The sequence below is a fragment of the Scatophagus argus genome, chromosome 11, assembly GCF_020382885.2.
Source record: "Scatophagus argus isolate fScaArg1 chromosome 11, fScaArg1.pri, whole genome shotgun sequence".
NCBI lineage: Eukaryota > Metazoa > Chordata > Actinopteri > Scatophagidae > Scatophagus > Scatophagus argus.
In genome coordinates this window covers 9523154-9535202 of record NC_058503.1, presented here as the reverse complement: position 1 = coordinate 9535202, position 12049 = coordinate 9523154, and the positions used below count along the sequence as shown (strand labels likewise).

The window sequence follows — 12049 nt, the reverse complement described above, 5'->3', positions numbered from 1 at the left end:
TCCTGCATTGTCTGCACTGTTTGTTTTTTTATTTTATTTTACACAGCTTCCCAACTTTTAGTTATCAGAGTATCCTGTTACTCTACAGACAATGGAGAAGAGATCTCTTTGATAGTTGTTTATCACAGGTGATCATGTTCTTGTCAAAGCTGAACAAGATAGATTCACAGCATACCCTAATTATAATATTGTTTTAGTTGTGTAAACATATTCATATATATGGGGATATGGGAGGAGGGCCATTGTCTCAATAAACTGCCTCCTCATGCTTGTTTTGTTGACAAATGTACCTTCTTCTACCTTTGGCAGTCAGTTATACCATTTTAACTTTAATTTTCACTTGCTCTATGTTTATTATGTAGTGTTTTTGCACAAATTATATAGTTGCTCGATCTTCCTAGAGCAGGTGAAGAGGGGCTTAGGGTTTGTCCGGAGTAATTGTTTTTTATTTCAATCACATTTTGTTTGTCCGGGCATTTAAACTGTCATGTCGGCCTTTATCTACTCATTCATTCATATCTATTCTATATCTATTGCATTCAGAATTGAGGCCACATATAAAACTTCTGCAATTGTTTACCTTTATATGTATTTTCTCAGTGATTTCTCTGTCAACATTTCTCTCACTCACTTTCCCTTTTACCCCCACCATCTCAGGCACAAACAAACCACTGTCTCCATCCAGCTGACCACTCATAGCAACGGTTGCCTGGGGCAACACCAATAGGAGCAGATGCTGGCTGGTCTGCCGTATGACCCCACTGACATTTGAACCCATTGTTTCTGACAAGAGGGGGTGTCACTGTGTTTCTTCTAAATGTTTAAGTTCACCACTTTGAGAACTTTTACCTCTGCAGCTTTCATGTTTTCTGTTTTTATTTGTGTCTCCAGATACAAAGACCTTGTTGTCCCAACTTTGGGAGACAAGAAGAAATTGTCATCGGAGGAGAGATGTCGCTCAGTTCTGCAACAATCCAAACTCCAGGGATGGCAGGTGTGTGTGTGCGCGTGCATGTGTCTGTGTGTGTGCTTGTGCATGTGTCTGTGTCTTGCCCCTTTTTCTGTCTCCATCAACAACAAAAGATTTGCCAAATGACTTAATCCCTGACCCTCCATTTGAAAGATCCCATGGAATCTTTGGCAACTCGTTCCAGCTGTCCCACCTCATCATCATTCTCCTCACACACACACACACACACACACACACAGTGGCAGCCTGGACCACCATTCAGCCCCCTCTCTGTCCTGTCTGCTAGACTGCTGTTGTGTCTGAGTGTGTGACCCTACAGGTCACATCAGCTCCCGTCTCGCACACGCATACATACTCCCCCACAATGCCCAGCAGACACCTTTTCATACAGCCCTGCTTTACACACACACACACGCACACACACACACCACTCCTACAAGTAGCATGTGTTGGAATGAATAGTGTCTGTCAGTGGAAGCATGTCAGCCTCACAGTTCTGTGCACCTGGTATGGAGTGACCTCTGTCATCCTTTCAAATGCCCCCTAAGCCCAGGAAATGAATTCAGTGTCAACATGCGCACACCATCCCCTGCCCACGCTCCACACCCACCTATTATCATACATCACTGCTACATCACTGCTCTCTCATCTTTCAACTAGCACTCTTGTGATTGTCGTTGTGTGTGTAGATGGGCAGCAGTAAAGTGTTTCTGAGATACTGGCAGGCAGACCAGCTGAACGACCGCTGCTACCAGCTTCATAAAAAGATTATCACCTGTCAGAAAGGTAATGTGCAAAATAACAAACCAACATTATTACTTTTAGGGTTCCACTGTCTCTCTTTCACTGAAACCTCTCACTTCTGTGTCTTCCACTAACTCCTCTTTCTCATATCTCAGTGGTGCGTGGCTGGCTGGCCAGACAGCGTCTTCATCGTAGGCTGTCATCACAGCAGAAGGAGGAGTGCAGTGTGCAGCATTTCCTGCAGGGGGCAGAGGACATGGGGCTGCGAACCTATGATCAGCTGGTCATCCAAAACGCGTCCGACATCGCAAGAGAGAGCGACCGTCTGCGCTGCCATGGCAGCAGCGTTCTCAACACCTTTGGCAACAGCCCACCTCTTGGTGAGAGGCCTGAGCCGGTGGGCAAGGAAGAGGATCAACCTGTCAGGAGGTAAATTAGCACCTTCACAATTCACATGCCTCCATTCACATCTGAAGATAAAGATACATGAATATTTAATAAATGTAGATGTGCAGATATTTTTTTCCCCCGTTTGTCAAGTGCTGTTTGGAAGATAGACTTGCATTACGTTATTGTTTGATGAAATATAAAGATATGTCGTTTCATATCTATACTATCTCTTATTTTGTTGTTGTACTGATTGTGGTGCCACATGTCTTTTTTATGTCAAATCTACTTATGCTGTTGCTTTGTGAAAGCGTTTAAGTGCCCCTGGTTGCTGCAGTGTCATTTGGTGCCACGCTGGTTTCGAGCAACTGATACACTACATCTAACAACAAGGATCAACCATATAAACCATACAAACCATAATTCTAATGAAGACAGTCAAAAGAGCAGACACAGGCAGAAATGGCAGGGCTAGCCAATGTGTGTGTGCGCAGCAGAGGTATAGGTACAACTAGTAGATGGAACTTGATAGAGTTTATTCTCACCACAGTTATACTGTCATTCTGTTTCCCACCTATATAAGAATCATGTGATTTCTGTTTACCTTTTCACATTTATCTATTAATATTTAGATTTTGTTACATGCTTAATTTAAAATTTGCTCTGAATAGAAGTATAAAAATAATCCAAATTAAGTAAGTACATTTTATTTGTCTAGTATGTAATTCAAAATGTAATAAGAAATAGGCCTTTCTGTGTGGTCATTTTACATTCATTAAAATTGCAGAAAATTTGCTATATTGTGATGTGTATCATTATCTGCATATGAAATGACCTATATCAGGATATGAGATTTTGGTCATATTGCACAGGCCTGTGCTACTGATTGCTTCACACCAATGCAACCAATCAAGACTATATTCTCACTAAAATAGGTGTTTTATTACTCACTACAATATACATCATAATGCTGAATGTGATGGCCTCATAGTGACTGTAGGAATATTTAGCCTGAAAAATAAACGATCTGCAATTCCTGTCATTTGCAGGATTTATGAATGTATGAAGCAATAATTTGCCTTTCAATATATGTGTGTTTCTGCATGTGTGTGGGCCTGTGTGTGCACAATGTGTATTTTGTAATTAATGATGTTGTTATATTCCTGTGCGTTGTAAGCTTTTAATTGTGCATTTCATGATGGATAGTCAGATAATGAGCTGTGTGATCAGATTGTATTAGTACTGTGTTGCACCTATGGAACGCTATCTTATCTCCACCTCTCCTCATTCTAATATAACATATCATGGAGAGAAAATTGAATAACCCTGGAGTGCTAAAAAAAAAAAAAACAAGTAATAAGAAGCTCTTGAGAGCGGGCGCGAAATGAACGACTTTCATTTTGCAAAGTCGCTTCCCTAATTTAAAAAAAAAAAAAAAACAGCTTTGGTTAAGGTTATGCCTGAAATGTGACTTATGAACCTGTAAATGCGTATGTGTGATGCATTTTATGCTTTCTTATTTAACTTTGCTATTGCCGTTATTGCATAATATTGAATTTCATTTCAGATTGACAGTGATTAGCTACTAATATTTAAATCAGGCTTTTTGGCAAAATCGTTTAAATTTTTTAAGTTTTGTTTTCTAACTCATAGACACATACAGGTGTTTTGCCTCAAAACCTTAAAATGCTTTAAAGTTCTTGTGATAAAAGTCATTAGTGTTGAAAATGACACATTATAGTTATTTCAATGTGCAATGGTAACAGTTTAAAAATGTAAAAATTCACCACACTGCACTGACTGAAACAGCAATTTTTAATACTTTTTATGAATCTTTTAACAATTAAATTGCGTTTTAATGTGAGGATGCAGCAATACATCCTGAAAGATGAAAATAAATATACACACAATCGCTTTATCTTTGGTGTGTCCTTGTGCATGTAACATCGTGCTGCTGGGACAGGAGACAGGAGCACAAGGGGCCTTCGAACAGGAGGAGGGTTGTCAGTGGGCGGGCTGGGAGGGAAGTCGTGGTGGCCGTATTGTAGAGCGGATTAGTAAGCACGTACACACTTCTGCAGACTCGCACACAAATACACAGACGCACACACACAAGCCCCCAAACTCACCTAATTTCTCTGCGGGTTTTTGAAATGCCTTCCCCCATCACCTACACACATGCCCCCCCCCCTTGCAATCGTGGAACCAACAGATGGCTCACACAGATTAGCAAAGGAAATATCAAACTGGTTATTATCAAATTACTGCAAGGAGATTAGATTTAAAACATAATCTCTCCTGTCTTTATCCTCCAATTGGCCTCCTTAGCTCATATTTGTGGCATGACAGTTGAAGCAGGCATACATTGAGTTTGAGTGTGCTGATGATCTAAATGGTATGATTAAATCAATTTGGATCAGAAAATTATTGGATGGGAAAAAATTGTGCCTGTGCTTCATTTGTGAAACACCTGAATCAAGCACAAGTGATGGGGACAGTAGGGGAAGATGGTCAAACCGTTTTTCCTTTTTCCATTTAAATGTGACTTCTATTATTCTTCCCATTTGTAGGGTTCTGGAGAAAAATGGGAAAGGCTATGAGGGTCCTGTCAACGGGGGCAGTCGAGTTATTCGCCACTTTCGGTCTAGCTCAGTACCAACCCCCCTTGCCATGGAGAACATGGTCCATTCCTCTGCCAGTCCATCCATCAAACCAGCCCTGCAGCAGATACCTCATACCAATGAGGACAGCACAGGTGGGGGAGGTCTTTCCTCTCCCCGTAAGCAACCTCCTCCCAAACCAAAGAGGGACCCTAACACTCGTCTGAGTGCATCTTATGAAGCAGTTAGTGCAGGGTTGACAGTGGCAGCCAAAGAGAGCCCCACTCCAGAGGGCTATGGCTCACCAGCTGGAAGCCCTCCTAAGTCCCAGCTGTCCCCCACTGACCCTGCAGGTATTTCACCTCTACTGGTCTTTAGTAAATACAACAGATGGTGTTTTTTCTGCTTAAGTGCTGTAGTCTAATGCCTTGACTTTCACTGGATTTAACTGCTTCTTTTATAATTTCCTCAGCTTTGTCCAAGCCCCGTCCTCACAGTGATGACTACACTACCATGAGGAAGGTGCCACCTCCCAAACCTAAACGCAGTCCCAACACTAAGCTCACTGGCTCATATGAAGAGATCAACGCTGTAGCACCCCACATCCACCAGCTGCGCCCTGCTGATGTAAAGTTGGCCTTGCTGTCCCGTGCTGGGGGGTTTGGAGGGTTTGGTGGTTTGATGCAGAAAGCAGCCTCTCTTGATGCACCACAAGGGATGGGACTGAGCCTGTACCAGGGCCAAGATGAGGAGGATGTGTACATAGAAATGTTGGGCTCCCAGCCACGGGCTCGGAGCCTCCAGGAGCCCCCTGATAGCCCAGAGCAGGCTGACTCAGAGGCTGTCTACGAGGAGATGAAGTATTTTCCTCCAGAGGATGGTGGAACTCCTGCCGCTGTGGTTACCAAGGCAGCCAGACTGGAGGCTCTAGGCTTGGGCTTGGTGGGATTAGGGACATCTCCTCCACAGAGCAGTGAGACCAAACGGATGGCAGCGGGGGTGACCGCTGCCATGGACGTCACTCACTCACAGAGCACATTCAACAGCGGAACACCCAAAACGCCACATGGCAAAGATGGCAGCTGTGACATTCCTGCTCCCTTCCCCAACTTGCTTCCCCACCGTCCACCTCTCCTGGTGTTCCCCCCCTCCCCTGTCACCTGCTCTCCTGCTTCAGATGAGTCACCCCTTACCCCACTAGAAGTAAAGAAGCTACCTGTGTTTGAGACAAACCTGAACTATGCTACCGGCCCAGACAGTCCCCTGTCCCCACAGTACGCTCGTCAGAGGGCCGACTCCTCCCCTAGCCTTACTGTCCTCATGCCAGAGAAAAAGTCCACACCTCCACTCACCCCTCCTCCTCCCAGTGCCCCACCTCCCCCCTACAGACCTCCTTCACACTTCCCCTTCCCACCTGAGGCCAACTTTCTGGCTCTGACACGAGCATCATCTGTCACAGGGAGCTCGGATTCCCCCAAAACCTCATGCTCTCAAAGATCAAGTGGGGAACCATTGGGAAAGCCACCTCCGTATTCCCCAGTGAAGATGTCTCGCCCTGAGCCTCGGAGAGCCCACTCGTGCTCCTCCTCTCCACTGCTGTTCAACCCAGCCAATGGCAGACCCCTGACCAGCCCCCTGGATGAGCTCAACACTTTGTTCAGCTCTGGACGCAGCCTGCTAAGGAAGTCCACATCTGGCCGCAAGATGAGAGATGGAGGTCTGTCAGTAATGCTCACACACACATACACACCCAGTCTGACACACAGTTACACACATCTAAGACGCGAGTAGAGAAAAGATTGGAAAGATTACTGCACAAGTAAAGTAGGGGGCACCTTTTTTTCACCAATTGTTTTTAAATTGGCGTAAATCGATGGGAGAATGGCCCATAAGTAGTTGTGATACCTTACACCAGACAAGGCCAAATCACTAGGCTGCAAACCTGGTGTGTGGGTAAGGTACTGTCTGTAGGTCAGGGAGTTAACATTTGCTTTGTCTGTTTTCAAATTGGCAAATTTTCAACCCACCTGAATGTGGGTACTTCTGTGTGTGTGTGTGTGCAAGCATTTGTTCAGGAGTGCTTTATTTGAACTGTCTAGTGTGATGAGTTCATGATCAAAGTCTCAGCCAGTTCAGTCCCACATGATTTATGAGGTGCTAGATGATTACCTTCTGTACAGGAGTAGTGTGGGGTTGTAGGTAAGTAATAACTTTGTGTTTCTGTGTGTGGTTGTGGATCTGTGTTCATGTAGGTTTACACATATGCTCTGTGGTAGAGAGGTGAGAAGCACCAGCACCCAACAGCCTATCTCAAAAATCCCTCCCTCTGTGCATTTAGAAACTCCTTACATTGATTCAGGTGTTGTAACCAGCCGCCTTCTTTGGCCCACTTGAGGCAGCCCATTTGTTACAGTCTCCAGTGCTGTGCCCTTTGGCTGCTGCAGCTGCCTTCTAACATGTAGCCTAATGAGTTAGCTGGTGCATCCCACTTAGCATCACACTGCACTGTAAGAATTATCTAGCTGTGTTTGTGTGTGTTGTAGCTCGGTGCGCTACATGCAGGGCACATATAGGCTGTGTGACACTGATGCAAAGGTTGACCTTTGCGAAACGAAGCCAAACGTATTTGTCACACAAAGTAAATGAAAGGGGAGGGTCTTCAGGTCAGAGGTTTGAAACCCAGGAAGAGATTACTTTGTGGTGCTCTTATGAAATTGAATTTCCCATCTGCACTTTGAGAAAGCACAGGCACATGAGAGAAGGTAGAAGCTGCGTTGTGCCACTGTGTTTGTGTCTAAGTCTCTCTTTCCTCCAAGTGTATTAGTTGTGGCTGGTTTAATAATATATGAGCAGTAGAATAATGAGGATAGGTATCAAATATTTAACAGCTCACTCATCTTCTACTGAAGGCAGTGTGACTGCCAAGCAGCAGCGAACAGGACATCCCGAACAGTTAGAAAAATTGCAGTCAAGTGAAAGTATTGTGGAGCTGCTTGATTTGTGAAAGACACAATTGTGTTACACTTCTATAAGCATAACACATTCATAGGTTTAGAAGCAGAACTCCTTATAAGAGACGGTATGAGAGTGAGGGCAAGAGACTGACGCATATGCCTCACATGACGTCCCACACTTAACTGTTCGTCAGCAGCTGGACCTGCGCAGGAAATGCGCTGGCATCATGGAAAGAGTGTGTGTGACAGGGGGGACCTGGCACTGGGGTTCACAACCTTGCTGTTATTTTGAGTAGGCAAAGCAAGGCGGTCCGCTTAGATCACAGTGCATTGGGATGCCAATGGGCTTAACAGGATGGCCTACTTCCTTTCCCTCTTGGCTGTTAAATGACTGAGTGTGATACCTGACGCTGTGGGAGTGGCCAGGGGTGACAGCTGCTATCCCAGACATCTCTGTGAAGAGCAGCTGCCTCTCCTTCCTCCTCCTCCCCTTCTTCATCCTCAGGGAATGAGAAAACCACAGGAATGCCAGGGGAGGAGGGCAGGTGGTTTTGGCAGACGTCAGGAAATCACAGTCAATAAGACACCAGATGTCTTAACAGCGACATACAAATTTCCCAAAATTGGCTAAAAGACCAGTAGTCTTCATTGTAGAAATCCAAATATTTACTGTGAGTCATCTCGTTACAAGCATGCAGCCCTCACATGGACTTCGTGCCTCCCACTACCTGGTCTTTTGTGCCTCAGAAACACTCACCTACCCCGTGGGACCTATAGTAGCGTTTGCCAAGTTTATATTTAGGCATCTTGTGACCATGGGGGCGGGGGTGCAAGGCATGCATTCTCAGTGTGGGACAGCAGCTGACGAATTCCCATTCTCACTCCCATGCACATATGTAACCACAGTCGCTTCCTCATTCAGTGTTTGGGAGCATGTGAGCCCCGAGGAGCAGTAGCACGGGCAAAGGCCGGTCATGTGGAGTCACCTTCTCTGCTGACAGAGCAAGGCTAAGGGTGGGACTGACTGGAAATTAGCGCATGATTAGCTGAATTGCAAAATTATAAAATATCAGCATAGTGGGAGGATTTTGCAACATTCAGCATCATTAAAAGCTTAAAGTTCCCGCACTGTTTGACAGTTTGAATGTTATAAATATTTACTGTATCTAATATCTATTATATATATATGACATGCATTGACCTGTAGTGTGTTTTCCTTTGGCAAAATTCCTCCCAGGATTCAATTCTAATATTAATCTACCAGGAAGGGAAGAATGTGGCTCTGCCCCCACCTCACCATCGCTGCAGCTTCAGGACAAGAATGCCAACAACCACTCTCCTCACTCCCCGAGCCCAGCCCCCGTAGAGAACGGCAACCAGATCTCCAACGGTAACATTTACATTGATAATTCAAATCACATTGTTCTCATATAGGTGACTCACTGCATTGTCCAAGTGGATGGATGCAGAGGGTGAAAGAGATGATAAACACTAGAGCAAAACAATTGTGTAATAAATACACTATTGTGTGGTGAAAAAAAAAGTCCAGGCTGAATACGTTATGTATGTCTGTATCATTGACTGTATATAAAGATTAATGACATGAGAGCTTGTCAGCAGAGGGGACTTTGACCAAACTAAAAACTCGAAGTACACATCAAATAATTTTTTTCTAAAGATGGTTGCTATCATTTTGGGTTGCTCTTCTCATGTTGATGTTTGTTCAAGTCATTTTTCTGTGTGTTGCTCACAGTTGTTTCAGGTAGGTGTTTGAGCAGGAACTTGATCCTGCAGCTCCACTGCCTGATCACTACTGCAGTCGTGGGCTCTGAATTATGTGAGCACAAAATGGCAGCGCTAGTGTCCAAGATATTTTGGCTTCACCTTTGCACAGTGGGAGGAAGTGGAGACCTGTTGCTCATCTTAATGTATGTTATGGTCTGTTTGAGTACAATGGTATGTGAGTGTTATGTTGGTGTGTAGGTGTACATCTGGATGAGCGAAGTGTATCACAAAAGGTGAAAATCAGGCTACTTATGTTTTGTTTGAAAGCCACTAAGTGAAAGTCTAAGTGAAAAAATTAGACTATTGTTTTAATAATGTCCTCCACTGATTCAACCTGTGGAGTGAAGAAATTAATCGGGTAGGCCAGATTAAGCTGTTAACTCTCCTTTTACCCTTTTGTCCATGACACAACAAAGTTACATAATAATTTAAGTTCATCTTGGAGATGCCTGAAACAAAAGTAGCACGCAGGCACTGAAGAAACAGTCTCAGAGAGACTGATAGCCACAATGTGTTTTTGGTATATGGGCAAAAAAAACACTCTGGCATGTTTGTATTTCATGAAACCAAAAACAATCTTGGGCGAGGCTAAAGCCAGGATGTAGCAACAGTGCTCCTGCAAAATCATGGTAAGGTAACAGCTGCCATCTTGTTTAGGATCATACCATTAGTGACCAGGTTGGGTTTAGGGTAACTTGCCATTTTCTGCATGTATGTTGCTAGCTCGAAGGTTGTTTCTCATTGCGATAGGGATAGTAGATAGAAGGGGAATGTCTCCTGAAATAGGTGGCCAATGGCGGGTTTACACCAGTCCACATCTGGTGAGTCTGAAGTTCAGTACCTGTCCCTGTGTGTGGGACTTCCAGTCAGATGTTTTATGCCTTGTAATGTGCTTTTGATATTGTGCGTTCAGGTTCGCTGGAGGATGAGAGTCACAGCAAGTCAAACACTTCGAGCTCTACCTCTCTGCACAGACACATGGACAGCCATCACACTCAGGTAAACAGCTGCACACATAAAGTTACATTACATCAGTTCTTGTCAGATGCTTTATACTGATGGCAACAGGTGCCATTACTTTTTGTCATAACCCCTCTTACCTTGTGTAACACACAGATCATGTACATACGCATGCTGACACGCCCACACTAATGTACGCAAAATGACTACACAGCTTTAACAGGTCTGTGTTTTGTTTTGGGTTTGTTGACATTTTGAGTGGACAGGAAAGTGGCCTCCTTTGAACCACACGTATCTCTCATGACATGTGAGCTTTCTCTCGCTCTGCAGACAGGTGTATGGTTACAGGATTGAATTTAATGTCCCGCACGCTTGCACACGGGCTCACACACGGGCACATGCAGAACCACACACACAAACGTATAGATGCTATTGATAAAACTCAACTCGATGACAAAGTGGAAGCCTTCTGTGAGTGAAAGAAGCTTTTGAAAAAAGACACACTTGACCAACTGATAAACATGTGTATTTTAGAAAGTCTTTAATAATTTAACAACTAAAAGATATCAGAGCTTACATAGCATGTAAGTCCTCCACAGGGACAGCCTGTCACAGCATAATGACACAAAGCTCTCGTGATGATATTCTGTACCGGAGCAGCTGACATCTGTGAAGCAAGAATTCACTGTAAATACATTTATTGACAATAATAAATGATTTTTTAGATGATTTTGTTCCTTTTTTTAAACTTGTCTTCACACATAAACATCAAAACTAGTTCTTTATGTTTGTTTGTTATTCATTCAAAGATAATGAAATTTTGTGATAACCCATGAATGCTATGTGGACCAACATTCATTAGAAAGCTTTTGAGCTGCTGATAAAATTGTTATTTTACAATCATAACATGGTCAGATAAAATTAACAAAATTACAGGTTGAGGACGGTAACCTCTGTGTCACTGCATCGTGTGTTCCAGGATGCAGCTGTTGGTCCACACTCATGAGAAAGTTTCCATGTGGAAACTGATTTAGATTCATCACAGACTGCTTCAGCCAGTGTTTCAGTGTCACTGTTAGTGGTGCATGAAGCTCAAGAGTGAACAAAGCACACAATGTCCCACTTTTAGAGAAGCTAAGGACACACCACTCATGTGAAGACACGCTGTGTACCCACTTCACAATCCTCAGGTCGACTAAATGTTAGGGGTGAACTCGTCTTATGCATCTCTTTGAAGCTTGTCTGTGTGTGAGAGATAATTGTGATGTGCAGGCACACCCCATTTAAGGACGTCTTCTTACATCCTTTAAAAAAGGTCTGATGCACATTCTCTAGCATTCTCTCACTTTTCCCTTTGATTATAATGAGCTTTGCCGTTACTCTCACTCCCTCCTTTTTCTTCCAGAGGGGTCATCTCAACTTTTCTCCGTTCGGTGCAGGGGCCGCCCTCTAAAAGAACGAGGGGGGGGCAAAGGGGGCTCACTGGAAGCCCTGTTCACATGTAGGGATGTGGTGAGTGTATGTCATTCCTCGCCGCTCTCCAAACTTAATAGCAGTGTTTTTCATAGACCCACTGTGGGATCATGACATTAATGATCCTGATTCTGTAACAAACCTCAGAAGTTTTGTTTTTTTTCAAGCTTTAAAGT

At 43.9% G+C, this 12049-nt stretch overlaps 1 protein-coding gene across 7 annotated transcripts in view; it reads left to right on the top strand.

The window, feature by feature from the left end:
- Nucleotides 1-12049, top strand: part of myo16 (myosin XVI) — a 102007-nt gene that overhangs the window by 80846 nt on the left and 9112 nt on the right. For 4 of the 7 annotated variants that reach the window (XM_046403291.1, XM_046403288.1, XM_046403290.1 and 1 more), the window contains exons 28-34: nt 892-994; nt 1660-1756; nt 1870-2143; nt 4672-5054; nt 5174-6418; nt 8893-9045; nt 10354-10439. In XM_046403291.1, coding sequence (XP_046259247.1) covers nt 892-994; nt 1660-1756; nt 1870-2143; nt 4672-5054; nt 5174-6418; nt 8893-9045; nt 10354-10439 — 2341 coding nt within the window. Of the gene's footprint in view, nt 1-891; nt 995-1659; nt 1757-1869; nt 2144-4671; nt 5055-5173; nt 6419-8892; nt 9046-10353; nt 10440-11805; nt 11913-12049 lie in introns of all 7 variants that reach the window. The other 3 variants (XR_006844640.1, XR_006844639.1, XM_046403287.1) reach the window with 2 other exon arrangements.